Source organism: Bos indicus, chromosome 1 (assembly GCF_029378745.1).
Source record: "Bos indicus isolate NIAB-ARS_2022 breed Sahiwal x Tharparkar chromosome 1, NIAB-ARS_B.indTharparkar_mat_pri_1.0, whole genome shotgun sequence".
NCBI lineage: Eukaryota > Metazoa > Chordata > Mammalia > Artiodactyla > Bovidae > Bos > Bos indicus.
This window is the reverse complement of record NC_091760.1, coordinates 145,670,189-145,698,186: the sequence shown is the minus strand read 5'-3', so window position 1 is coordinate 145,698,186 and position 27,998 is coordinate 145,670,189. Positions and strand designations below refer to the sequence as shown.

Sequence of the window (27,998 nt, the reverse complement as noted above, 5' to 3'; positions counted from 1 at the left end):
GAGCAGAGTCTGTACTTGCCCGAGTCCCGCATGATTGATAGAAGGAGCTGATGGAGTCCAGAAGCACCTACGACCGTAAGTGGGGCAGGGGTCCTTCCAACCCCACAGTGCTGTCCTGCCTGGCTCAGTGACCAGTGCCCCTGGCTCGAGTTTGTGGGTTGGCGAGGGCAGGCATGTCTCAGGATCAGTTCAGTTCAGTTCAGTCGCTCAGTCGTGTCCGACTCTTTGCGACCCCATGAATCGCAGCAGGCCAGGCCTCCCTGTCCATCACCAACTCCCGGAGTTCACTCAAACTCAAGTCCATCGAGTAGGTGATGCCATACAGCACGTCTCAGGATAAATGAATCTAAAAGATAAAGCTCGAGAACTTCTTGCTGGGGTGTCTGCGCGACAGGCGGTGCACAAGTCAGGGGGCGGCCCTCGTCCAAGGGACACTTGCAGCCAGGAGTTGGTGGGGCGCAGCGGGGGAGGGGGGGACGCCTCTTTCCAGTCCCGGTCCGGAGACCTTCGGCACAGCCGCGAGCTGTGACCAGTGTGACGGGAGTCCGGCGCTGGGTGGGTAGGCACGAAGAACGCGCGAACTGCGCGCGAGGAGCTCTGGGGTGGGCGCCGGGGGCTGCGCGGCGCGCGAGGACGTCCGGGGTGGGCGCCGGGGGCGGGGTGGAGGCACGGGGAGTAGCCAGCCCTGGGCGACCAGGGGCGCGTGACCAGGGGGCGGCGACTGGGTGGGCTGAGTAGGGGTTGCGTTCCGAATTGCCGCGGGTCGTGCGCGCGGGACTTCTGAGCCCGCTGGGTTCGGACCTTGGGTGAGACTGTGGCGGGGCGTGTCGGAGACCTTGCAGTGTGTCCCGGCAACGCGTGGCGGGGCAGGGCCAGGCGCGTCCCTCCCCCCAGCCTAGCGGAAGCGAGCGGCCGCGGGGCATTGTGGGCACTGTGGTCCTCCGCCCCTAGCCCGGAGGCCGCGAGCGAGCAGGTACTGGGGCTGCGTGGTCCGGGAAGGTTGTGAAGGTGCGGGCCGGGCTGCAGGGAGCGCGCGCGGGTCACACGCTCCCAATGCCGGAGTGCGCGCAGGCCGGGCTTTGGGGCTCGGGGAAAGCATCAGGTGCAGGAGCTGCGGGTGCTGGGGTGGGCGCGGGGACACGAGCTGGGGGCTCCTGGTCCCGGGATGGGGTTGGGCGCGGGGGCGCCGGAGATGAGTGCGGGGGCAGTGAGTCCCACGTGCCGCCTCGCCCCACGTGCCGCCTCGCCCCACGTGGCAACCCCGGCGCATTCTCCGAGCCTGGCTCCGGGCAAGAGGGGGAGCCGGGCTGCATGTCTGGTCTCCAGCCAAGCCTTTGTCGTTTCCTGCGTCTGGAGTCTGTAGGTGTGAACATCTTCCCCTTGGAGCAGCTCCTGACGCGGTTGGAGCCGGGTGCTGGAGAGTGTCCAGGGCCGTGGGACACTCTGCACCTCTCCGGAAGGCACGCTTTCCCCCCACCTGTGCTAGAGAGCCTCGGGAGTGACCGTCACACGTGTGTTCATGGGATTCCTCGCCCCCCGGGTGTCCGGGCCGCAGGTCTCAGAAGGCCAGCGGGAATCTGGAAGCAGTTGTCTTCCAGCCCACCCAGAGGTGCAGGTGCCATAGTCCTTGGAGCTCCCTGTTGGGCCCCCTTCCCCACTAGCCCATACCGAATCAGCAGAACTGCCTCCCCTTGCGGGTTTGGGAGCCAGGTGTCCAGGCCCGCGGGGTTCGGCTGGGCAGCCCACCCAGCGGCCTTTGCTGGACTGCAAGAACTGGCGCTGCCAGGATGCTTACTTTCAGAGGGGGCATTGATGGGTTTAATGACCCCAAGTTACAGCTATCTGTGCTAGGCAGAGATGACCAGCGTGTCCAGGGGGTTTTCAACTTGTGGGTTTGATGTCCACAGTAGGGATGCCCAGATGGTTTTCCTTTTTACTCTTTGGAATACAAACTGTCATGTGATCTGGAGGGCACAAGGCTTTTCTCTGTTCAGTGAGCACATGGCAGCCTGAGACAGTGGTGGCTCTCCTGAAGCGCCAGATGAGAGCCATGGTGTTTGGTTTGTCTTGGTCTTGGGTCTCCAGCCTTCCCAGGTGCTGGGAGCACAGAACTGGAGGGCGCAGATGGGAGCACGGGTCGTCAGAAGGGGCCTTCCAGGATGATGGTCAGGACCTTCTCCTGAAGGTCCTCATCTTGCCTGCGGCTTGCCAAGGTGCCGGGCAGTGCTTCCTTCAGCGGCCCACCTGCCTCCTTGCCCTGAGCTCGGGCACCTCGCTTGCCCAGGGTGCCCTGTTTATGTGGCCGTCAGTATATGACGGGTCCCTCCGGCTCTCCTTCCTGGGCCTGAGTGTTTGGAAGAGGACTTTAATCTTAGCCATGGCAGTGCCCTCATGTGAGTCGAATAAATGAACAGGGTGGGTAATCCTTGAGGCCCCCAAGGCCGCCAGGAACACAGGCAGTGCCCGGCCCCCCAGGGAGAGCCCAGCTATGCGTCCACTCTTTCTTCTGCACCCCTGGGTCCTATGCTCTGGTGTGGCCGCCTGTGCTCCCTGGATGGGCACAAGCCCTCCCTGTGACCCTGCAGTCCAGCTGTGGGCGCATGCGCTGGCTGCCCTCCGCCTGCTTTGGAATCTTTGGGAAGTACGTGGGGTGGTGCATGGGGGGACACGTGTTCCAAAATGGGCCCGGCCTCCTGGCCACTCCAGTGCAAATCAGTGCCATCGCTTATGGCCCCGGGTGGTGGTCTCACAGCGGCCAGGACACCAGCCCCTCGAGCCTAGCACTCTGTCTTCGGTGAGGCCTGTGATGAGTGACAGGTCAGCCTGCCTCGAGGCCCCCTCCCACAGCTCTGCAAGGCCTCTTACATGGGGTGTAAGAGGTGCTGGCGCAGGACAGGCCAGGACTGTGACCCCCACCCCCCCCCAAAGTTGGAGGAGGGCCTCGTGTGGGTGGGAGGGGCAGATCTTTAAGTGACACTCAGGAGAAAACATAAAGCAGAAATGAAAGTGACCATTTCTGAAGGGAACCCCACAGGGTCCGGGACCTTCTGAGCTTTCCAGGTCTTCACTGTTGCTTCTGCTCCCCTGGCGTGGGGCGGGATGGGGGTGTGGGGGGTGGGCGGGGCTGGGCTCCAGGGTCACTGGGCTGTCCACCAGGCCGTAGATGTTTCTTAGGACAGGCGGCTGCCTTTGTCTGGGGTGGGCGTCTTGGCTCGTCCTTGGAGAGTGGGTCCCTGACACCAGGGCACAGAAAAACACAGAGGCAGCCTGGGTCCCTCCTTCTGGAGTGGTCAGTGGACCTCCCTGACCTCCCCAGCACCCTAGTCCAGATGAGAAGGCTGCTTTCTTTCTGCCACCCCAGGGAGGAGCAGGCCTGAGGTTGTGCCTGTGTCGTCTGGAGCAGAAGTTGGTGCAGAGGCAGGTAAATGGGAAGGAGACCCACCAACCAGTAGGCTGCAGCCCAGAGGAACGAGGCGCAGGTGAGCCTGGGCCCTCCTCATCCTGTGGTCCACGGGCTGAGGAACCCAGGCTTCTCTCACTGGCTGGGGGAGGAAGGTGAGGGACTCCAGCAGCGAGCTCAGCTTCCCCAGATTGCAGGGATGGGGTGGCCTGGAGGGGAGCAGCTGGTGGGACACTCCCAGAGCCCCCATGTAAACCCCGAGGGTCTGCAGACCTGCCCCCCACCCCCTCACCAGCTCCCTGGCCATCACAGGGTGTGGACTCTTGCAGATCTGTGCTGCTGGGGAGGGCAGTGGTCCACCACTCTGTTGTGACCCTGAGAACTCTTGGGACCCTTAGGGCTGGGCGCCGGGGTGTCTGAGCGCTGGGGGTTGTGGTGCTGGCCTCAGATACTGGGGGTGGAGCTGTCATCAGCTCCTGTTGTTTGGGAGTGCGGGGGAGGAAGGGGTAGGGGGGGCGTGTCAGGGAGCAGAGTCCTTCCTGCCTCAGACCTACTGACAGCCTCTCACTCTCCTGGGACTCTCAGAAGCACCGCCTCAGGCTTCAGAAGCTGTGGGAGTCCAGGAAGTAGAAATGAAGAAGCTGGTGTGCTCTGGAGTCTGAGATTTCTGCCCTGGGAATCAGAATTCGGGGGCACCAGGTAGGGAATCTCTGTCAACTCTGGAGACAACACCTTTCAGAACAGGGACCCCTGAGCCCCTGGGGACAGGGAGCGTGGGGACTCCTGAACTCTTGAGCCTGTGGGGGCTGGGAGCATGGTGGCCTGTAGGACCCTGCTCCTGGGGACCCTAGGGACAGAGAGTGTGGGAACCCACTCCTGGGGGCCCTGTGTTTTGTAAGTTCTTGGCTGTTTACCCCATGCTGGGTGCTCAGCTGACTGAGGGTCTCCGTTTTCCTGGCACTCAGGCAGCAGTGGCCCAGGAGTCATGAGTGGGCTTGAGGGGAGTCCTGGGGCTGGAGTGGGGGCCGTGTGTGCCCGCCTTAAACAGAGTCTTTCTGCTGGAGCCACTTGGCCTGTGTGCTCTCCGGGAAGCCACATCTCCCAGGGGTTTCTGGCCCCCCTTCTTGGCTGGTGTTTCACTTAGTTCTTGAGAAGGCTGGGACCAGGTCCTAGGACCCAGTAACCCCCCGGGCCGCTGCTGCCTTCCTTGTAGCCTCACAAATAAACCCACCAACCTCGGCTTCTCCAGGGGGTTACTGCTGTGACACCCCTGCCCCGTTTTCCTCACAGAAATGAACGAGAGAGGAAGGAAGAACTTGCTCATCAGACCATAGCTCCCTTGCTGAGCGTGGCCCAGGCCTGCCCGGGGAGGTGGGAGGGGTCTTATGCTGCCCCCATCATGGACCTCTGTGCTGTTCCCCGGATGTGTCCCTGGCCTCCCGGAGGGGCTGTGTGCCCAGCAGGGCCTCTTCCTACCCCTTTCCTCTTGGCTGTCTCAGGACTGCTCCTCTGCTGTGCCTGGCACATGGACATGCCTGGTGATGTGACACTGAGACTCCAGCCACAAGAGCAGTCATCAGACCTTGCGGTGGGAGGTCCGGCAGAGGGGTCGTGTCTGCCTTGGACCTCTGGGGCAGGGCACAGGGGTCCTGCCTGCCCACTGGCCCACAGTAGGCGGCACTATGAGCGCGTGACTGGACCCTGGGGTCCCTGGGGACCTGTATCTTAAATTGCATTTACTTTCAGTTATTTAGCATTTATGGGCCCCACGTGGTTCCTGCCACTCTATGGATCTAAGGCCCTGGAGCCCTCAGAGGTGGTGACACCCTAGCTTGGGTGGGCCTGGCGTCTGGATGGTCACAAGCTCCAGGTTGAGGGCATAGGGCTGGGGCTGGGGGCCCCTTCCTCTGTGTGATGTGAGTTCTGGTTGAATGACTTGTGTGGTGGGGAGCCCGTCACCGCAGAGTTTTTGGGGGAGGCGGCTGCAGTTGTCTGCTGAGCCACCCTGACTCTAGCTTCCCCTTCAGGTGCGATGTCCCGTCCATTTCCTGGCAGCATGGCGCTCTCTGTCCCAGAGGTGGAGAAGCAGATGCCAGCAGAGCCCCAGCCCGGCCATGAGCAGCAGTCCTGGTGGTGCCTGGTGTTCTTCCTCTGCTTCTACGGCTTCATGGCCCAGATGCGGCCTGGGGAGAGCTTCATCACGCCTTACCTCCTGGGCCCCGACAAGAACTTCACGCAGACTCAGGCACGTTGGGCGCGCATGCAGGTGGGACGGGCCAGAGCACGGGGGCTGCATGGCTGCAGGCGCTGGCAGCCACCAGTCCCTGTGGGGTGGTGGCAGGTCTGGTGGAGGGGTTGTGCCCGCCGTGGGCCTCTGGGGCAGAGCCCAGGGGCCTCATCTGCCTGCCCACCCATCTGTGGAGCCCTTGCTTCCAGTAGAGGCCTGTTGGCGGAGAGGGATTACAGAAGGAATTTGCCTTTTGCTTAGCAACAAGGACAAAGGATCTCATTGGAACCCGACTAATAAGCTTATACCCCATGGGAGTCTTGCGTCAGAGTAAAAGCAGCAGCAGGCAATGTCCCTGCTGGTTTCCGTCTCCATAAAATAAATCAAGAGGACTCAGAGTCCGTTGGTCGATGGAGCACATGGTCAGGGTCTGTTCACCACCCCTCCTCGTCTTTCCTTAGGACCACCTGCCACCCCAGAGCCTCACCCTAACCCCGTCTGTCCCCTGCAGGGTGACCTTGGCCTCCACACCCCCTGCCACTGGTGCTGGACCCCACTGGGTCCCACGGGGATTTCCCGCTTGATTTCTTCAGGGAGCTCCTGCCTCTCCCTGGTCCAGGGCTTGGCCCCCACCCCTCAGTGACCCCAGAATTAAGCCATATGGAATCGCCATGCATACGAGCATGCCCCCTCAAAGTAGCCCTCTTGGGAAACAGACACATCCGTGTGCCCTGGCGTCATGCCTGGGCTCAAAGCCATGTGTGTGTGAGGGCTCCAACCCCACGGCCAGAGGGGTGACTTCCCAGGTGAGTCTGGGGTGGGGGGCCTTGCCTCCTTCCAGCACTGGGTATGGCATGTCCCCCATTCACTGACTGGCTGGTTCCCTGGACGCCACTCTGTTCTGCAAGGGCCTGTCGTCCACTGCCAAGATGACTTAGGAGTGAGCCCCGTGGGACGCTCCATTAAAATAACTACAAGGAAAATCGCTATAGTAAACTCCCACTTGCCTGCCCTCTCAGGTCACAAGTTAGCGCTTAAGTAGTAGGTTCCAGAAATTAAGCTGCCCACCAGGCCTTGGATGTGACCCGAGATCGGCAGAGGCCTGTTTGGGGACAGCCCGGTGGGTCTGTGGCCACAGTCACTTCTCCCACATAGATACAGGCTGATACTACCCAGGGACTCAAACCACCAAGAACCCCCTCCCCCGCCTTGCTCCAAGGGTCTCTGAGGTCTCCAGCTCATCCCATCCCCCAGGGGAAACGCTGCTGCAGTCGCTTCCACCCTCTACAGCGCAAGACCGGGCCCTGACTCCATTTCATCAGCACCCACAAAGTGGTGTTGAGTTTGTGCCCATCTGATAGACAAAGGGCTTGCTGCCGGGCTTGGATTTCCTTGATTTCTGCTGCGGCGTCTCATGTTCCTGGCTGTCCCCAAGCCTGGCCTTGCCAGCTTCCCTCTGCGGGCGTCTGCCTTCCTGTGCCTGGTGGGCTTCTGGCACTGGGAGGCCCGGTGTCTCCTGTCCACCAGCTTCCTCCCCACTTGCCACGTCCTCTGGGCCGCAGTTTCACTGTGAACTCAGCCCCATTCTTCCCGGTTTGTGCTGAGTGTTGCCTGCACACACATCTGGTACCCCCCGCCCCCGCCCTGGCTGCCCTTTGGTTCATGAAGCACTTCCTGGCGGGTATGAGGTTTGTTTTGCACCTTGGAGCCTGTGACTCCTCTGCTCCTGAGCTGCCTGGGTTGGGTCCTGCAGCACCCCCCCTACCTCCACGATGACCCCGGCCCAGGACGTTTTACACAGTAGTCCTTGCTGGCCCGTGGCTGACCCTGCCTGTCACTGGTGTGACAGCCCCTGTCCTGCCCTTGCTTCCTGCACCCCTCTGGGTGCAGCCAGGTGTAGGCTGTTGACGCCACTCCTCTTGGAATTCTGGTCACCTATGGCCTGGCCCTGCCCTGCACCCCTTGTCCCATGGTCCTCAGAGCCCATGGCATCCTGTCCTTGTCCTGCCTGCCATGGCGCCCCGGCTAAGCCTCCTGTTGGCTGCCCGGATCCTGGTGTGGGCATGGCTTCCTTGTCCTGCCTGTCAGTCTGGATCTAAGCCTGTCCACACCGAGGTGCTGGGAACATGGCCCAGCAACACTGGGTGGGCCAGGATGAGGCGGCCCTCATGCCACCTGCCACAGGGACTCCATGGGTGCCGTGCTCCCCGCAGTTCCCAAATACAACATGGGTCTGCCCCCTGGCCTGCGTGCCTGCCCAGCTGGAGAACGCGGATCCAGGGCCTGGGCAGCAGCGAGGGGACAAGGAAGAACGGCTGGCCTCCTGCAGTTCTGACCCCAAGGCCCCGCAGCTGTGCAAGCTGCCTGCCAAGAGGGCTCGACCACTAATAGGGGTTGTTTGATGTTCCCGGAATTTTCCATAAACAAGGCTCTGACCCTGTAGCCAGTCCCCATGGCTCTGGGACCAGCACTGGTTTTTCAGCACCCCTGAGAACAGATTTGCACCAAGACTGTCTTGGACTGTCCCAAAGTTCTAGTGCTCAGTATTGGGTGGCTTCCAGCGGATGGGGAGCCCTGGAGGCAGTGAGTGTGTGGCCAGCTTGGGGTCCCGAGCATAGACTGAGAAGCAGTGCCGAGGCCTAGCCAGTTAGGCTGTAAGTTCTGGGTGGACAGACATGATGGCTGCAGAAAACCATGGGTGAGCCTCCAGGAAGCGGTGGGCTCAGCTGGGCCCCGCATGCTGACCTGGGCTCAGCTCTGGGCCCTTGGTGCATCTGTGAAGTGGGCCTTGGTGTTAGCAGGTGGTCAGGCGCAGTCAGGGTTAGCGCCCTGAGCTGGGTGGGAACCAAGGGAGGCCAAAGCCTCTGAGAGCCCAACAAGGCCAGAGGCTCACCTGTTGTTGCCCCTGGCTGGTCTGAGCCATGGCTAGGCCCTGGGAGGGTCAGTTGCGGTCAGATGGAACTCCTGGGAGGGTCATTTGGGGTCATATGAGGCCCCTGGGAGGGTCAGGTGGGGTCATTTGGATTCCTGTAGGAGACCACCTGCTAAACATCCAGCTGGGCCTCGGGAAAGGCTCTGAGCACAGGCTCCCTCCTGTGTGCATCCCCCAGGAAAGGGCGGCGGGGCCAAAGACTTGGGTCTCTCAAAAGCTGGGACCTCTTCCTAGGGGGCAGGCCCAGGGTGCCCCTTCCTGGGCAATGGGAAGACATCTGGCTCGCATCCCAAGGGGGTCTGTGGCTGTGGCCTTGCCCTGCGTGCCCAGGAGGGAGTGTCCTGCTGGGTCGGCCCTGTCTGAGTGGAGAGCTGAATGGCCAAGGCCATGGACAGCTCCCTTGGTGAAGCTGGGAGTCCTGGCTCCCATGGAGGCAGCTCCTAGTCCTGCCTGACAGGTGGGGGTGAGGGCCCAGCTTTGCTCTCCTGCATGGCTGGTGCAAGGGTGGCTGTAGCGTCCCCTGTGCCCTGGGACCGAGTGAGACCAGCCCGCTGAAGGCCTTCCTCAGCTGCTGGCAAGAGTGTAGATTAGTCACAGCTCTGTTTTCTATATTGTTAGATTTAAGGTGAAATCCTATCATGTTATTTCATTAGAGACAAGACTGGATCACCGTGGCTTAGCATGTAGTTACTGATTATTTTCAGCACACTTACCAGCGCTCTGCAGGTGTCAATACCAAACTGCTTCCTGAGGAGCACGCCCTTGGGGATGGGATCAGAGTGGAACACGTTTGGGGGTCTGGTTGTGCGTCTCTCTGTTTCCTCGGATGCCCTGGACAGCCCTAAGTGCTGCACCTGTTTGAAGGACAGTACTCGTCACGTAGTCCTGATGGGGCACTGTGATAAAGGGGCACAGAAGACGGGGTGACTTGGGGGTGCATGGGGTCCATGTGGGGCTTGCAGGTGCTAGGCCCAGCCCAGCAGACGTGACAGCAAGGACCGTGCTCTGGGGCTGGGGGTCATGCATGTGCCGTCCCACAGGTCACCAACGAGATCACGCCGGTGCTGTCCTACTCATACCTGGCTGTGCTGGTGCCCATCTTCTTGCTGACCGACTACCTCTGCTACAAGCCGGTGCTGCTGCTGCAAGGCCTGAGCTACGTGTCTGTGTGGCTCCTGCTGCTGTTTGGCTCGACCGTGCTGCACATGCAGTTCATGGAGTTCTTCTTCAGCATCACCATGGCTGCCCGCATTGCCTACTCCTCCTACATCTTCTCGCTGGTGCCCCCTGCCCGCTACCAGCGCATGGCCAGCTACTCGCGGGCCTCAGTGCTGCTGGGCGTCTTCACCAGCTCGGTGCTGGGCCAGCTGCTGGTCACCGTAGGCAGGGTCGCCTTCTCCACGCTCAACTACATCTCGCTGGCCTTCCTCACCTTCAGCCTGGTGCTGGCGCTCTTCCTGAAGCGCCCCAAGCGCAGCCTCTTCTTCAACCGCGGAGTCCCCGGACCTGCCGGGGCCGCGCCCTCTGAGCTGGACCAGATGAACCCGGGCCAGGCGAAGGCCGCGGGCGCGAAGCCGGGCTGGCTGCCGGCCGCCTGGCGGGACTCGACGTTCGTGCGCGTGCCGGGAGAGCTGGGCCGCGCGGTGCGGCTGCCGCAGCTGCGCCTCTGGTCTCTCTGGTGGGTCTTCAACTCCGCCGGCTACTACCTGATCGTCTACTACGTGCACATCCTGTGGAACGTGGTTCACCCCACCACGGACACCACCAGGGTCTACAACGGCGCGGCGGACGCTGCCTCCACGCTGCTAGGTACGCCCCGCCCCCTGGGGCGGCGACCCTGACCACCCGGATGGCCGTGACGCGACTTGTCTCCCCAGGTGCCCTCACCTCCTTCGCCGCGGGCTTCGTGAAGATCCGCTGGGCGCTGTGGGCCAGGCTGGTCATCGCGGTGGTGACGGTGCTGCAGGCGGGGCTGGTGTTCCTCATGTACAAGACTGACGACATTTGGTTGTGCTACGCGGCCTTCGTGCTCTTCCGCGGCTCCTACCAGTTCCTGGTGCCCATCGCCACGTGAGTCGGGCTGGGGCTGGCAGGTGGCCTGAGAAACTGGAAGTGGCAGGGGGAGGAGTGGTGGGTGGCTGGAGGGCCATGGACGGTATGTAGCAGAAGGCCTCCTTCCAGAAGGTTCCATGGGGAGCAGCAGGGTATGTACTGCTCATGTTGGAGCGTGAGCCCCAAGTGCCTTTAGCCAGGAGCCGCCTTGCCCACAGCATGCCCTGTCCAAGCTGCCAGGACCCTAAGGCTGGGCGAGGAGTCTGGCCTGTGTGGGTGTCCCCTCTGCGCCCCCCATGAGCCTCTGGTGTCCACACAGACTGGACCTCTGAAGTCCTGCCTCCCGGCCCTGAGGTCCTGTCATGGGTGACTCTGAGGCCACTCCCGCCCTCTCCCGCTTCTGGGCAGAGCGGCTCACAGCAGCAACTGGGTGACCCAGCTGGCCTTCTGCCCAAAGGAGACCTTCCCTGATGCCCGTGGTTCCTCACACCCCTGGCGACGCTCCTGCAACTGCCCGGGGATGTCCCAAGAGCTTCCTGCCGACCCACTGTGGCTTCCAGAACCTTCCCCGGCCACGTCCTGCTGGGTCTGGCTCCTGACCCCTCAGTGCACCCTCTGAACCAGACCTCTCCCACCGTGTGTTCACCCCAGACACACGTTTTCACACCACGCATGTGACACACAACACATACTCAACATCCATACCCAGCAGGTGGCCTGTCATTGTCCCCAGCAGTTTGCCTCCAGTTCCCCTCTGCGCCCCGTCTCCCCAGGGACACCTCGTCCTGACGTGGACCGTCCACTCTGGTCACACCCATGTGAGAACATGTGCCCCCACCTTGGGTTGAACTTGGATGGTGTCCTCAGACTCCTGCCCCTCTGCCGCCCGCCCCCCTGCCCACGGCATGGTGGCCTGGCTCCCCTGCACCGCCTCATAGTCCCCCTGCGCGTCAGACCCGTGCTTGCCCTGGTCTGTGGGAGGAAGCCTGGATCAGACTTGGTCCTTTCCTTTCCTAGGCCAGTGCTGCCCAGGCGCCAAGACCACACCCTGGCCCTGCTGGCACGGTTTATGCTCCGCCGCCCTCCTGCCCCTGTGGCCATGGCTGCCTTCCCCAACTGCCTTATGGACGTGGCCCCGGGCCTGGCCTCCCACACGAGCGGGACGCTGCATCCTCCCATCCTGACCTGCTCTCAGCCCGTAAGCGCCCCACCTCTCCTGCCGCCGCCAGCATTGTGGAGAGGGCGCCAGGGCCCATGGTGTCTTCCCCTCACTTCTCTCAGGACACCTCGTGTCTCGTATGTCAATTGTAAAAGCCATGGGTGTTTGTAGCAGAAAGATCAAATACGATGCAGAAAGGGTCAAATATGAGACAGGCCCCCCCTCAGGCCCCATGGCTGACATGTGGGTGTCAGGCTGCCGGGGTCATCGCTCCCCCACCTCATAAGTCTGAGGCTCTGTGTCCAGAGGGCATTGTTTTTGGTCTTCCTGGTGACAAGGCCACCGTCTCCAGTATCTCCCTGAGACGAGTAGCTCAGAAGCCTCACCCTCTCACCTACATTTTTCTTCTGAAGTTCTGATAATGGCCTCAGGTGGTTCTGGAAGTGGGCCAGCCAGGTCAGAGTTCACGAAAGGAAAGGGTTTAAGAGATGCTGCGGACACAGCTAGGCAGGCGCACAGCCTGCATGGCGGGCGGAGGGTGGCTCGTGGGCCAGCGGCCCCTCCTGCTGTCCTGGCCAGTTCACACCCATGAGTTTCCCGCTGGGATCTCCTATTCCCCGGTCGTCTGCAGCCCATGTGTGGGTGTGGTGGTGGGGCCTTTCACAGAGTGTGTAACCATGTTACCGTTGGCTTTAATCCCACTCGTGGAGCTCTGGCAGCAGCATCTCCCCCAGTTGCACAGGTGGCGTCTTGTTCTGCCTGTACCCGTGGGACCTGGCTGGGCTCCTGTTTGCCAGGAGTTAATCTATCGCTTGAGTTACTGTGCGCCTGCCCACCCTGGCACTTCATGTACGTCTTGTCGTCCCAACCCTCCCGCACCCCCAGCAGAAGCTCCCCAGCCTTTGTCATTCTATGTAAGGCTTCTTGGCTATTTTTGTTCACTCATTCTTCGGAACTTGAGAACGTTTCCTGTCTAGTTTCTTTTAAGGCACTTTGGGGCTTTTAATTGAAAGTGTGTTCAAATGGTAATTTCTGTGCAGAGCGCTGGAAGCACTGAGCATATTAATTCCTCTTGCTTCTTTATTTGTTTTATGGGTCTTTTTCTAATTTACTGACTCATTTAACAGCAAAGCACTTTAAATCCGGAATTTTCCTCGTGCCCGTCTGTGCCTGTGGTTGTGTTAACACCCTGCTTTCAGGGGGACGGTTTTCTGAGAGCCCTGTAATGATGACAACTTATTTTGTCCCAGGGTTTCCAGGAGGCTTTGTCTCCTAGGGCTTCCTTCTGCGCCTGGCTCTGCACTCCTTTTATGGGTCATGAAGGGAGGATGTACAGCTCAGAGCACAGGCCCAGGGCGGTGGGCAGCCCAGGCGCTGCGTGGGCCTCATGGTCTCCCTGCAAGCCCTGCAGCCTCGGTGGACCTGCGGCTGTTCTGGCTGCCTGAGGGCACTGCCACCTAGCTGCGTCTTCTGCATCTCTGGGCGCGTCTCACCCCGGCCATCTGACCTCGGCCCGCTTCCCTGTGAAGTTTTCAGATCGCGGCTTCTCTTTCTCAAGAGCTCCGTGCCCTGGTCTTCGGCATCAACACGTTCCTCGCCACTGTTCTCAAGACCGTCATCACCCTCATCGTCTCCGACAAGCGGGGCCTGGGCCTCCCGGTCCACTCTCAGGTAAGCTCCGCTTTCGGGCTCACTTCCTGGCGGAGGGAAGCCTCAGGGTGGGTTGGAGGAGAAGTCCTGGCCAGGCCTCCTGGTGCCCGCCCGGCCAGCAGTGCCACCCCTCCCGGGACCCAGACCATAGACACGCTGCAGGCAGGGGCATGTCTAGCCAGACTCTCTGGACTGAGTGGGAACAGGGAGGGAAGGCTCAGAGGGCAGGGAGGCCGAGGGCCACAATCTGGCTGCCTGGTGCCAACCTGTGCAGCTCTCTTGCAGGGCTCAGGTTGGGGCTGCGAATGCTGCCCACATTGGGCAGTGCAGCGGGCATGTGCAGTCAAGTCCAGTGAGACCTCTGGGGTCTCCGAGGCCAGCCTGGGTACCGGTCACTTCTGCAGGAGCTCTCGGGACCCTGGGTATCCCCTACACTGGCTGAGGTCCCGGGAAGGCTGGAGGCATGGTCCTGAGCATTTCCTGTGCCCTCCGACAGGCCTTCCTGCAATGGGTCCTGCTCCTGGGACAGCTCTCTGTGGGGGCAGATGAGAGCGGAGCTCCAGGGTTTATTGACCTTGGTGCCTGTCAACCCCTTTCCCGACCCCTCCCTCTATCCAGTCCTCTGTCTCCTGAGAAGAACGTGAGACCTGGGACACACTCAGGCTGGACTCCCGGTGCCTCAGCCAGGGCAGGACCTCTGAGTGAGCTGGAACTAGCCAGAGAATGGGCCTGTGGAGGGTTGTCACTGGGCTCCTTGGTGCAGCCTCCACCTGCTGGGAACTGGGCCTCCCTGGGGTGTGGCGGCTCCATGAAGTCCAGCCCTCTGTCCAAGGGTGCCGGGTCAGCCTTGCCCTGGTGACTCCCTTGCCAGAGCTGACCAGGGAGAAAGTTCCAAGCACAAGAGACCCTCATGTTCAGAAGAGGGATTTTTGGCTGGGGTTCGGAAAGGACATCAGGGCCTGTGGCTGTTTGTGTCCACCCGAGCAGGCAGGTCTCGGCCCTGCCTCCCCACGAGGGTCCCCCAGGCTGAACACTGGGGACTGTGGCTGAGCAGGGTGGCTGAGTTGGACTCAGGCCCATGGGGCGTGTGTGACTGCCTACGGCTGGGCGGGAGGGGCAGTCCAGAGGCACCAGACCTCTGTCCGGAGGTGGTGGGTTGGGCCCTCCTTCACTGGGACCCGCTGGTGAGGCCTCCCCTCTGGAGCGGCAGCCTCTGCAGGGAGCACCATTGCTTCCTGGCTTGACTGTGGGCCTTGCTGGTAACTGTCCACCTGGCCTGGGAGGGGCCTCCACACCCAGGGGTGTTCCCCCTCCCTGGAGCGCCGGTCATCCCGGCTCTGGGCGGTGGGGCTTCTCAGGGGCTCCAGGCTGGGGCAGGGCTGGACTTCAGCCCAGCCCCACCACGTGGCACTTTATGGCCTTGCCAGGTCAAGCTGACATCATATCGATTTTTGTTCAGCTGCTTTAATTTCCTGGTTAAAAGGGAGCTCTACAGGCTTGCTTGTAATTAGAAATTACGGATCCTGGTAATTTCCAGCAGGAAATTCATCCGGCAGGAGAGTCATCCCTGCTCCTCTCACTGCTTCCGCATGCAGTGCACTAGGGGCCCATCCCTACGTCATGGGTAGTGAGAGTGGGGGTGGGGAACGGAGCTGGTGGTGAGAACCAGCCCAGAGCATGTGGGGAGCTGGCCTGGGGGGCTGGCTTTTGAGTTAAACGGTATTTCTGGGTCACCACACACTCACGGGGTAACAGGTAATGCAGAGACTCATACCCAGCCTCCCCACTGGCCACATCCTACAGTTCTGGGGTGCAGGCACTAGGGGGATGTGGACCCCACAGTTGAGATGGGAGCGTGCCTGCCCATCCCCTGCAGCCACGCCGGGCCCCACTCCGCCTCCTCCCTAACCCCAGCAGCCCTGGTTTTGCCCCCATTTCTGTAGTGTTGTCATCTTGAGAGTGCCTTTAGGTGGAACCCTATGAGTCAGGATTGACTTTTAACCACTTATTCCAGCTCCTAGAGACACATAGCTACTCCCGTTGGGTCCTGTGCTGTGTGGGTTCCCTGGTGACTGGACCCAGGCTCTTACCTGCTTACTGCCAGGAGCCCCAGCTTGGTCCAGTTGGGGGCTGCTCTAAACATTGGTGTATAGCTTTCTGTGTGACTGACCCTGGATTTCCGTTTTTCTGGATAAATGCCCTGAAGTGCAGTCATTGAGTCCTGGGGTGGCTGCCAGACTGTTCTGCACCATTTTTTAATTCTCACCAGCCATGCCTGAGGAGGCCGGTTTCTCCACATTCTCACCAGCCTTTGATAGGGCCACCATTTGTTTAGCCATTCTGAATGGTGTGGAGAGCTGATCCCTGTGGTTTTTAATTTGCATTTCCCTGATGGCTATGATGGGCTTCCCTGATGGCTCAGACAGTAAAGAATCTGCCTGTAATGCAGGAGACCTGGCTTCGATCCCTGGATCAGGAAGATCCACTGGAGAAGGGAATGGCTACCTACTCCAGTATTCTTGCCTGGAAAATTCCTTGGACTGAGGAGGGCGGCTACAGACCATGGGGTCGCCAACAGTCCGACACCACTGAGCATGCACACACTCGTCCCCTGATGGCCGTGACGCTTCTCTTCTTCCGTGCAGCTGCATGCTCCTGGGTGAAGAGTGTCTTTCTGCCCATTTCCTGGTCGGGGCCTTTGTCTTTTTAATCTTGAGTTTGAGCATGTCTGTTATTCTAGATACCAGTCCTTTGTCGGACATGTGCTTTGCAGGCATCTCCCAGTCCATAGCAGACCATCTTGTCTTCTTAATAGGTCTATTTGCAGAGTAAAAGTTTTTAATTTTGATGAGGTCTGATTCATTCCTTTGTCCTTTTGTGGATTTAGTTTTGGTGTTACATAAAATAATTCTGGGCTTCCCAGGTGGCACTAGTGGTAAAGAACCCACCTGCCAATGCGGGAGACATAAGAGATGTGGGTTCGAATCCTGGGTCGGAAAGATCCCCTGGAGAAGCAAATGGCAATCCACTCCAGTATTCTTGCCTGGAGAACCCCATGGACTGAGGGTCCATGGTGTTGTAGCCACGCTTTCCGGGAAACAAACTCACTCAGAAGGACAATGCAGATAGTGGAGTGCAGTTTATTACACCGGCGGGCCCAAGGCAGAGTCTCCTCTTAGCCAAGGACCCCGACCAGCATTTGTGAAAATCTTTTATACCCCATGTGTACGTGTCTGAACCCACCACCCCAAATTCCTTGAGACTTACATAAACCAAGGGAAATACAATCCCAATAACCCCATCATTCACATGCTCATGTGCTCAGTCAAACAATTAGCCAATAATCAATAAACCCAAGGTTACACTCTGATAGATACACAAAAATTTATGGCCTGTCTGGAGGAAGGGGTGATTAGTGTATGTCTTCTCTTAGGTGATGAGTAACCTAGATACGATCTTCAAGGCTCCCCTGTCTGGAGGGGGTCTTATCCTTCTGGTGTTGTTTTCATAGGCACTAACCACAGAGTTCAGAGTCCATTGGGAAGGTGGCCAAGCATGATCAGCATGAACAGGCCTAAGATGGAGTCCAGGCCCTATGAATTCCTTCTTCAATAGGGTCACAGAGTCAGACAGGACTGTAGTGACTTAGCACAGAGCACATAGTAGCTCTGCCTGGTTCTGGGTCCCAAAGATTTGCCCCAGCTTCTTATTAAAGTTTTGTAGTTCGATACCTAAGTCTGTGACCTGTTTTGAGTTAACTTTTGTGTAAGGTGTGACATTAATGTTGTTCCATTCCTTTTGTCTGTGGATGTCTAGTTGCTCCAGCACCGTTTGTTGAAAGACTGAATTGCTTTTTCACCACTTGTGTGAACTTGCTTCTGGGTTCTCTGTTCTGTTGGGCTGGGTGCCCACCCTTCCTCCACCACCACACTGTCCTGCTTGTGTAGCTATGTGGTAAGTTTTAAAAGTGGGCACCCTGATTCCTCCAACTTTGAAAATTTTTTCAGAATTGTTTTAGCTATTAGAGTTTCTTTGCCTTTCTCTCTACATTTTCGAGTAATCTTGTCTGTATCTACAAAAACTTTTGTTGTGATTTTGCTAGGAATTGCATTAAGCTTGTTTATCAGTGTTGGGAGAATAGATATCTTTTAGTCTCTTGAGTCTTCAACCTGTGAACATGGTATGTCTCTCCGTTTACTTGGATCTTCTTTGATTTCTTTCAGCATTTTGTAGTTTTTGACATGCATGCAAGCACTGTGGTGCTGTGCATGTTTTCTTAGGTTTATTCCTAGGTGTTTCAGTGTTTTGTGAGCAATTGTTATGTGATATTTTTAGTTTTGGTGTCTGCATTAATCTGCAAGGACTGCCATAACAAAATATCACAGACTGGGCAGTTTGTGCAACAGCAATCTATTCTCTAACAATCTGGAGGCTGGAAGTGTGAGATCAAAGTGTTTGCAGGCTTGGTTCCTCCCAAGGCCCCTCTCCTCACTTGGTCTTTCTTCTGTGTGCACTCCTGGTACCTCTGTCTCTTGTAAGGACAGCAGTCATACTGGATCAGAGTTCTACCCTCATAACCTCATTTAACCTTAATCACTCCTGAAAGGTCTTACCTCCACATACAGTCATACTGGGGGTTAGGGCTTCAACAATGAATTTTGAAGGGAGACAGTTCAGTCTATAACAGTGTCGTGTTCATTGCTAGTTCAAGAAAGAAAAAAAAGAAGGTGAAGTCACTCAGTTGTGTCCGACTCTTGGAGACCCCATGGACTGTAGCCTGCTAGGCTCCTTCATCTGTCCATGGGTTTTTCCAGGCAAGAGTACTGGAGTGGGTTGCCATTTCCTTCACCAGGGGATTTTCCCGACCCAGGGATTGAACTCAGGTCTCCCACATTGTAGACAGTCGCTTTTACTGTCTGAGCCACCAGGGAAGTCATGCAGACCTCATTTTATTGTACTTCACTATACCATGCTTTGAAGATACTGACATTTTTACAGGTTGAAGATTTGTGGCAACCCTGCATTGTTAGATGGCAGTTAGCATTTTTTAGCAATAAAATATTTTTATTAAGGTATGTACATTTTCTTTTTAGACATAATGCTATTAAACACTTAATAGACTATAGTATAGTGTAAACATAATTTTTATGTGTACTGGGAAACCAAAAAATTTGTGTGAGTTGCTTTATTGCAATATTTATTGGGGTGGTCTGGAACTGAGCAATATCTCTGAGGTCTGCCTGTATAAGAAACACATTGACTTGTGTGTGTTAATCTTGTGTGATCTTGTTGAGGTCACTTATTTGTTCTGGGAGGTCTTTTCTTATATGTTTTTAATTTACTTTCTTGTCTTATTGCGCTGGCTAGAACTTTTGTTTTAACTGTTTCCTTTGTTTTACTTCCTTTGGATTTATTTTGCTCATCTTTTTCTAGGTTCTTGAGATGGAAGCTTAGATTAATGATTTGAGACTTCTTTTCTAATATTTGCATTTATTGATATACATTTCCCTCTGAGCCTGCTTTAGCTACATCCTACAGATTTTGATATGTTGTATCTTCATTTTCTTTCATTTCTATGTATTTTTGTCTCTTTTCATACTTTCTCTTTGACCTATGATTATCTCAAAATGTTTTGTTTAGTTTCCAAGTGTTTTGATTGTTTTCCTATCTTTCTGTTATTGCTTTATATTTTTGATTCTATTCTTTTGTAATCAGAGAACACAATCTGCATTATGTCAAGGTTTGTTTTATGGCCCAGGACGTGGTCTTATCTTGTTATATGCTGCATGGACACTTGAAAAGAATGCGAATTCTGCTGTTTGGGGGTGGAGTATTCTATAAATACCAATTACATCCTATTTCTGATGGTGGTATTGTTTTTTTTTCTGTATCCTTATGGATTTTCTGTCTGGCCTGTTGTTGAGAAAGGAATGTTGAAGTTTTCATTTATAATTGTGAATTTGTCTATTTTTTCTTTCAATTCTATCATGTTTTTGCTTCACATTTTTACAGCTATTTTTGTATACACAGGCACGGTGTGTCTTGGTAGACTGAGTCTTTTAACATTATATAATGTCCTTCTCTGCCTGTGGTCATTTTCTTTTCTCCGAAGTCTACTTTACATGATATTCACATAGCCATTCTGCTTTCCTTTAGCTTTTTTCCCCCCAACTTTAATTTATTTATTGGCTGTGCTGGGTCTTCATTGCTGTGCAAGCTTTCTCTAGTTGCGGTACATGGACTTCTCATTGCAGTGGCTTCTCTTGTTGCTGAGCACAGGCTCTAGAGCACGTGGGCTTCAGTAGTTGCATCACATGGGCTCCGTAGTCGCAATTCCTAGGCTCCAGAGCACAGGCTCATCTGTTACGGCACACAGGTTTAGTTGCTCTGTGGCATATGGGATCATCCCAGATCAGGGATTGAACCTATGTCTCCCCCACTGGCAGGTGGATTTTTTTTTTTTTTTTTTTTTTTTACCACTGAGCCACCAGGGAAGCCTCTGTCTTTTTATTTTTAACCTTCAGATCAGATCAGATCAGTTGCTCAGTCGTGTCCAACTCTTTGCGACCCCATGAATCGCAGCACACCAGGCCTCCCTGTCCATCACCAACTCCCAGAGTTCACTCAGACTCACGTCCATTGAGTCAGTGATGCCATCCAGCCATCTCATCCTCTGTTGTCCCCGTCTCCTCTTGCCCCCACTCCCTCCCAGCATCAGAGTCTTTTCCAATGAGTCAACTCTTCGCATGAGGTGGCCAAAGTACTGGAGTTTTAGCTTTAGCATCAGTCCTTCCAAAGAAATCCCAGGGCTGATCTCCTTCAGAATGGACTGGTTGGATCTCCTTGCAGTCCAAGGGACTCTCAAGAGTCTTCTCCAACACCACAGTTCAAAAGCATCAATTCTTCGGCGCTCAGCCTTCTTCACAGTCCAACTCTCACATCCATACATGACCACAGGAAAAACCATAGCCTTGACTAGACGAACCTTTGTTGGCAAAGTAATGTCTCTGCTTTTGAATATGCTATCTAGGTTGGTCATAACTTTCCTTCCAAGGAGTAAGTGTCTTTTAATTTCATGGGTGCAGTCACCATCTGCAGTGATTTTGGAGCCCAGAAAAATAAAGTCTGACACTGTTTCCACTGTTTCGCCATCTATTTGCCATGAAGTGATGGGACTGGATGCCATGATCTTCGTTTTCTGAATGTTGAGCTTTAAGCCAACTTTTTCACTCTCCACTTTCACTTTCATTAAGAGGCTTTTGAGTTCCTCTTCACTTTCTGCCATAAGGGTGGTGTCATCTGCATATCTGAGGTTATTGATATTTCTCCCGGCAATCTTGATTCCAGTTTGTGTTTCTTCCAGTCCAGCATTTCTCATGATGTACTCTGCATATAAGTTAAATAAACAGGGTGACAATATACAGCCTTGATGTACTCCTTTTCCTATTTGGAACCAGTCTGTTGTTCCATGTCCAGTTCTAACTGTTGCTTCCTGACCTGCATACAAATTTCTCAAGAGGCAGATCAGGTGGTCTGGTATTCCCATCTCTTTCAGAATTTTCCACAGTTTATTGTGATCCACACAGTCAAAGGCCTTGGCATAGTCAATAAAGCAGAAATAGATGTTTTTCTGGAACTCTCTTGCTTTTTCCATGATCCAGCAGATGTTGGCAATTTGATCTCTGGTTCCTCTGCCTTTTCTAAAACCAGCTTGAACATCAGGAAGTTCACGGTTCACGTATTGCTAAAGCCTGGCTTGGAGAATTTTGAGCATTACTTTACTAGCGTGTGAGATGAGTGCAATTGTGCAGTAGTTTGAGCATTCTTTGGCATTGCCTTTCTTTGGGATTGGAATGAAAACTGACCTTTTTAACCTTACTATATTTTTACTTATTTTTAACTTATTTTTTAAATATTTTTAAATATTTTAGTTTAAATATTTTAATATTTTAAAATAATAACTTATTTAATATTTTTACTTATTTTTAACCTTACTATATTGTTATACTTGAGTTTCTTGTAGATAGCATATGGGTGTCATGTTTTTTTAACTCACTCTGCCAGTCTCTTTCTTTGATTGATTTATTTAGACCATTTATATTTAGTGTAATTGTGCTGTCTTAGAACTTCCATCTGTCGTTTCATTTTTATTTTCCTTTTATTCGCTGCCTTTTGTTTCTGTTTCCTTTTCCCCTGCCTTGTCATATGTTATTTACAGATTCTTCAGAACTTCATTTTGGGTTATCTGTTGTATAATTTGAGTGTATCTCTTGTGATAACTTTTTTGATAGTTGCTTTGTGTATTAAATGGCCAGTTGTAGTAAGTATTGAAATCTCACCTCCTTTAAGTCACTTTTCTCTCCACTGTCTATAGTACAAGTGCCTTATTTATTTCCCCTATATATCATTAGAGCTGCCTAAGATGGGGTTATAAGTTTTACTTCAGCTATCAAACATTTAGGAAACTGGAGAGAAGAAAAGTCTATTTATCCATAATTTTGATCACTGTTGTTTCTCCTTCTTGATGTCACAGGTTTCTGATCATTTACCTTCTGTTTAGAGAACCTTCTTCAGGCATTCTTTCAGGGCAGGTCTGCTGGTGACAAATTGTTCTCAGTTTTTCTTGACCTGAGAGTATCTTGATTTACTTTTCATTTCTGAAGGATGTTTTCAGTGGAATAGGTTTCTGGGTTAACAGTTTTTTTGTTCAGCGTGTGAAAAAATATCATTTCCTTGTGACCTTCTTGGTTTCTGGTGAAAAATCCACTGTCGTTCTAATTATTTTTCCCCTACAATGTCATTTTTTTCTGGCTGCTTTCAAGATTTTCCCTTTTTCTTTGTCTTTAGCTTTCAAAACTTTGATTATGATCTGTGTTGGTCTGATTTGGGGTGGGTGTTTTGTTTGGGGTTCCCTCACACTCGTAAGGGGCTTCCAGGGTGGCTCGGTGGTAGAGCATCTGCATGCCAGTGCAGGAGATGGGAGATGCAAGTGCAGTCCCTGGGTTGGCAAGATGCCCTGCAGGGGGAAATGGCAACTCAAGTATTCTTGCCTGGAAAATTCCATGGACAGAGGAGCCTTGTGGGCTGCAGTCTGTGGGGTCGCAAAGAGTTGGGCATGACTGAGCAACTGGACGTGATACACACGCAGCTTCTTAAATCTGTAGGTTTACCTCCCTTGCCAGAGTTGAGACATTTTCACGGCCATTATTCCCTCCAGTGCTTTTTCAGTTCCATCCTTTTTCTTTCTTCTTGTTTTACTCCCATAATGGTGTTTTGTCCCCTAGAGAATGCGGCTCTGCTCGTTTCCCTGTCTGTTGTGTTGTTTCAATTGGCTCATTTCTATTGTTGCCTCTCCCAGTGCATGGATTCTTTTCCCTGTTCCCTCCATTCTGTTATCAAGACCATGTGTTAAGTTTTTATATTGGTTACTTTCTTCTTTTACTGTAACTTTTCTTCTTTATCTCTTCCATTTCTTTTCTGCAAAGCTTTATCATCTCTTGTCATCTTGGTATCCGTGTCTGTTGGTTGCATTTCATTCATTTAGAGAACTTTTTCTAAGTTTGCTGAGTGACTTTTTTAAGTGAAACCTGTACATTTTGGCCATTATGTTATGAGAGTCTAGATCTTATTTTTTTTTAAATACTTATTTATTTGGCTGCTTTGGGTCTTAGTTGCAGTACTTGGACTTAGTTACTCTGAGGCATGTGGGATCTTAGTGCCCTGACCTGGAATTGAACCTGCGTCCCCTGCATGGCATGGTGGATTCTTAACTACTGGACCACCAGGGAAGTCCCTCTGGATCCTATTTAATCCTTTGTTTTAGTTGGCTTTTCCTGACACCACCCTTGCAGAAGACTAGGAGCTTGTACCTTTTTACAGCCAGGTGGGGTGGGTGTCCAGACTCCCCACTCAGCCCTCCTCACACTGAGGGGTGGGTGGGGGCAAGGATGGGAGTGCCAGCTCCCCACGTGGCCACGTGGTTGGGAGGGCCTGGGTGCCTCGTTACCCTGTGGCCTCCAGTGATCCTGGTGGGGGCAGAGCATTCTTGCCACTGCTGGGTGGGTTGAAAGTCCTGACTCTTCAGTGAGTGGGGGGCACCGCCTGCTAAGAGCGACAGCCCAGGCTTTCTGTGTGGTCTCTGTGGGGGGGAACATTCCAGCTCCCCACCGGGCCCTGACCAGACGGGGGGCGTCACAGCCTGGGTCATGAGGGTGGGGTGGAGTAGAGTGGTTCCCATTCTTCAGTGTCCCGTCCTGCTGGGCCGGTGGTCCCTCTCCTGATCCTTCGTTTGGAGCAGCTTTTGTTAGTGTTGGTTTTTTCCCCATGTGTTTTGGGATTTCTGGTTTGCTGGCTTCTTTTGGTTCCTTTAAGAATACAGGCAGCAGAAAGAAGAAAAAACCCAGGGAACACATTGCCGTGTTGCTCCAAGGTCGAGCTGGTCTGCACGTCCAGCTTTCAGTCACCTTCTGAGTGCTCTCTGTGCAGTGTCCAGGGCTTCACTCACACTCAGAGAGAAACCGGCAGGACATGCCAGCCCCAGGTTCCTGGGAGTGAAGTCTCTGATGGTTCACTTCCTGGTTTTGTTTCTGAAAATGAGCTTTCCTAGGAGGGCTGAGTGTGCTGGTGCCGAAGGGGGTCTTAGGGAGCCCCCCTGGGGGAGTGGAGCTCCGGGCAGCTGGCCCACAGATGAGGGAGACACCCTGGACCCCTGCCCCTGGTGATCTGAGATTCAGGTGGGAGGGTCCCCTGTGCTGGGCCCAGGTCCCTGTGCATCACTGCTGGGCAGCTTCACAGGTCACCGGGTTCGGGGCTGCCCAGGCCCCAGGGCTGTGGGGGCTGCGCTGGGCAACCGGATGGTCTGTTCCCCTCCATCAGGCTCCACCCACAGAGGTATGAAGACTTGGCCCCAGAGCCAAGCTCACATTTGCTGTCACACCCAGTGATCAGAATGCCTCAGGCAGGATGCAGAGGCTCAGAACTCCTGGTGTGCCCCTGCTTGGCTGGCCTGTGGAGGCCTGGGTGCCCCGCCCCCTCTCCCCAGGCATTCCTGTGACCTCCCTGTGCCTCTCTGTTCCCCTGTCTGTGGTGCCTGTGTGCCCCTCCCCCTCCCCTAGGTGCTCCCCCGACCTCACCTGCCCCCTCTGTTCCCTGTCCCTGTTCCCTGCATGCCCCTCCCCCTCCCCCAGGTGCTCCCCTAACCTCACCTGCCCCCTCTGTTCCCTGTCCCTGTTCCCTGGGTGCCCCCTCCTCCAGGTGCTCCCCCGACCTCACTTGCCCCCTCTGTTCCCTGTCCCTGTTCCCTGGGTGCCCCCTCCTCCAGGTGCTCCCCTGACCTCACCTGCCCCCTCTATCCCCTGTCCCTGTTCCCTGGGTGCCCCTCCCCCTCCCTCAGTGCTTCCCTGACCTCACCTGCGCCTCTCTGTTCCCTGTCCCTGTTCCCTGGGTGCCCCCTCCCCCAGGTGCTCCCCCGACCTCACCTGCCCCCTCTGTTCCCTGTCCCTGTTCCCCGGGTGCCCCTCCTCCTCCCCTAGGTGCTCCCCGACTTCACCTGCCCCCTCTGTTCCCTGGGTGCCCCTCCCCCTCCCCCAGGTGCTCCCCTGACCTCACCTGCCCCCTCTGTTCCCTGTCCCTGTTCCCTGCGTGCCCCTCCCCCTCCCCCACTGCTCCCCTGACCTCACCTGCACCTCTGTTCCCTGCGTGCCCCTCCCCCTCCCCCACTGCTCCCCTGACCTCACCTGCACCTCTCTGTTCCCTGGGTGCCCCTCCCCCTCCCCCACTGCTCCCCTGACCTCACCTGCACCTCTCTGTTCCCTGGGTGCCCCTCCCCCTCCCCCACTGCTCCCCTGACCTCACCTGCACCTCTCTGTTCCCTGGGTGCCCCTCCCCCAGGTGCTCCCCTGACCTCACCTGCCCCCTCTGTTCCCTGTCCCTGTTCCCTGCGTGCCCCTCCCCCTCCCCCACTGCTCCCCTGACCTCACCTGCACCTCTCTGTTCCATGGGTGCCCCTCCCCCTCCCCCACTGCTCCCCTGACCTCACCTGCACCTCTCTGTTCCATGGGTGCCCCTCCCCCTCCCCCACTGCTCCCCTGACCTCACCTGCACCTCTCTGTTCCCTGGGTGCCCCTCCCCCTCCCCCAGGTGCTCCCCTGACCTCACCTGCCCCCTCTGTTCCCTGTCCCTGTTCCCTGGGTGCCCCTCCCCCTCCCCCACTGCTCCCCTGACCTCACCTGCACCTCTCTGTTCCATGGGTGCCCCTCCCCCTCCCCCACTGCTCCCCTGACCTCACCTGCACCTCTCTGTTCCACGGGTGCCCCTCCCCCTCCCCCACTGCTCCCCTGACCTCACCTGCACCTCTCTGTTCCAGTTCCTTGTCTACTTCGTGTACTTCCTGGTGCTCTTCGCCGCCTACTTCCTTGCTGCCGTGCTGGTGGGCCTGCGCCACTTCCAACAGAGCCGCCACCAGCCCCTGCCGGCGGCCCAAGAGCTGATGAGTCCCATGCAAGAGAAGGCCACGCAGGACGGAGCCCAGCTCCCAGCCCTGGAGGATGGTGTGTTTGCTGTGGGGGAGCTGAGCCCACAGTCTGAGGCCAAGGCCTGACCTCAGCTGACTGGCTGTCCCGCCTGGTGGGCAGTCAAATTCCTGACACTGCAGGCAGCAAGCCAGACCTGAACCTCAGAGCTCCCTGAGTTCTCTGTGTCAGCAGCCAGGTCTCCAGCATCATGTCCACATCGTCACCCTGTGGCAGCTGTGACTGAGGCCCTGGTGGTCTGTCCTTGGGACCCACGGTCCGTGGGCCAGTGGCCTCCACGAGGGGTCCTTGACTTGCTTTATGGCACCCAGAGCATGGCACCCCTCAGCCCTGCCTCATGCCCTGGCTGTGACCCCCAGCCTGCAGGGCACCCTGGCCACTGGGGGCTGCTTTGCTGTCCCTGCCTACTCTGGGCCACTGGTGGGGTCCAGGTGCCCACCCAGCCTCCCTGCTTTCTCCTCCTTGGGAGGCAGGTCCCACTTGTCCCAGGGAGTCAGCAAAGTGGTCCCAGATGCCAGTCTAGGGGACCCAGCCCCCACGGGATATTCTGGGCTGTAGGGGCCATGTTTCTGGGCCGTGGCTAAACTGGGACATTTGCAGTTGTCCTGGTGATTTTGTTTTCAATGATGCTCTGTACCTTTTTTAAAAAATGGACATAAGTGCAAATCCTTGTCCAGCTTATTTCTGGGGGAGAAGCAGGGCACTGGAGGGGTGGTTCTGTCCAGTGGAAGGGCCTCAGTTCCAGACTTCACCCCAGACCCTCTCCTTCCTTTGCTCAGAGCTGGGTTGATGCTGTCCCCCTCCTGGGAGCTGCTCACGCACCCGCCCCACGGGGACTTGCCTGTGCCACCCTGAGCACTGCCCTGGTGCTTGAGAGCCAGCCATACATCCTCTGAGATGTGATGCCCAGACACGTGATATGGACATGCAACCCACGTGAGGGGGCACCTGACTCCATGTGTCCACCAGGCCAATGGAGGGGCCCAGCCCTGCCCCTAGCCACAGGCAAGGACCCGACCCTGACCTGAGCTGATCCCAGCTCCTCCTGTGGCCTCTGGCCTTTATCCAAGGTCCACAGAAAAGGCCAGTGCTCCAACTTCAGAGCAGGATGCCTGCTGGGGACAGGGCTTCCAGAACTGGCTGCCCCTGGGGTCCCCGAGGTTGACTTGGGTGAGCGGGCCATCTCAGGGCACCCTGAGGGTTGAGGAAGAGGCTGGACTTCTGGTAAGTCACAGCCAACAGGTCATTCAGGGCAGGTGGTCCCCTAGTGGGTCCGCGGGAGACGCCATAGCTTTCCCTGGACCCTGCCGGGAAGAGGCAGCAGCGAGCACCGGTTCTGCCATCCTCGGGGAACCAGCGGGGCTTCAGGGAAGAGGGCTCGCCTCTGCTACTGACCCAGGCGGCAGGGCTCTGCTCTAGGTCCCCACGACCTGCTCCTGGACCCCAGGAGCGCCCCCCGGTGTGGCTGGCCCAGTGGCCTGGTCCTCCTGCTCCCCCTGCAGCCTCCCACAGGCGCTGGCCCCCTGCTCGGCCTCTGCCACCCCCAGTCCTGAGCTCCTATTCAGGGCAGTGTGCACGCCCCTCAGAGGTCAGATGCCTGCAGCAGCTGTGGGACACGGCTGGGTCAGGAGCCCAGGGCACAGACTACCCGCACGGCTCTGAGGGGCTTGTGAGGCTGCTGGCCGCCCCCAGGGAGACCTGAGAGAAGATGGGTGTGTGGCACCTGTGGCCTCCACCAACAACAGTTACATGCATGTATCTATATCTCATATCTGTGTACACCTGCGTGTATTTGCTCACATCCGTGTACTTCTGATGTCCATGTACCTATGCATACCCGTACATACCTGCACGCATGTGTATGCATGCACACCAGTGCACACCCATGGCAGCTCTCTATATCCACGCACATCTGAGGATTCAACCGTGGATTGAAATTATATATTTTTAATGCAGAAAGCTTCAGAAAGCAAAATAGAGTTTGCCATTTTCCAAAATAGAGTTTCCATTTTCTATTACCATGGTGTGTACATTGTATTTACAGCTGT

At 56.0% G+C, this 27,998-nt stretch overlaps 1 protein-coding gene and 1 long non-coding RNA gene across 14 annotated transcripts in view; one reads left to right on the top strand and one right to left on the bottom strand.

Annotated features, from left to right (window-relative positions):
* Nucleotides 1-845, bottom strand: part of LOC109561254 (uncharacterized) — a 42,957-nt gene extending 42,112 nt beyond the window's left edge. The window contains exon 1 of the long non-coding RNA XR_011568472.1: nt 20-845. This is a non-coding gene — a long non-coding RNA (uncharacterized lncRNA). The remainder of the gene's footprint in view (nt 1-19) is intronic.
* SLC19A1 (solute carrier family 19 member 1) lies at nt 26-27,968 on the top strand. 13 transcript variants are annotated; one of them, XM_070796073.1, is made up of 9 exons: nt 37-75; nt 3,362-3,479; nt 3,986-4,099; nt 5,456-5,645; nt 9,600-10,368; nt 10,437-10,629; nt 11,629-11,809; nt 13,300-13,441; nt 25,785-27,968. In XM_070796073.1, exons 1-9 carry the CDS (start codon nt 51-53, stop codon nt 26,003-26,005), a joined length of 1,953 nt encoding a protein of 650 aa, XP_070652174.1. In that variant the 5' UTR covers nt 37-50; the 3' UTR covers nt 26,006-27,968. The 13 variants fall into 13 exon arrangements, with proteins under 13 accessions (XP_070652180.1, XP_070652174.1, XP_070652177.1 ...); XM_070796124.1 differs by lacking the exon at nt 37-75 and adding an exon at nt 839-973 and having other exon boundaries at nt 3,362-3,555; XM_070796109.1 differs by lacking the exon at nt 37-75 and adding an exon at nt 865-973 and having other exon boundaries at nt 3,362-3,421; nt 5,428-5,645.
* Nucleotides 27,969-27,998: the final 30 nt, after the last annotated feature.

Bases quoted from the DNA above. Each gene is read 5' to 3' on its own strand.
- SLC19A1 (XM_070796073.1), top strand. From the start codon at position 51: ATGGAGTCCAGAAGCACCTACGACC. The intron at 10,630-11,628 runs GTGAGTCGGGCT...TTCCTTTCCTAG, and splicing joins TTCCTGGTGCCCATCGCCAC to GCCAGTGCTGCCCAGGCGCC. The intron at 11,810-13,299 runs GTAAGCGCCCCA...TTCCCTGTGAAG, and splicing joins TCCTGACCTGCTCTCAGCCC to TTTTCAGATCGCGGCTTCTC.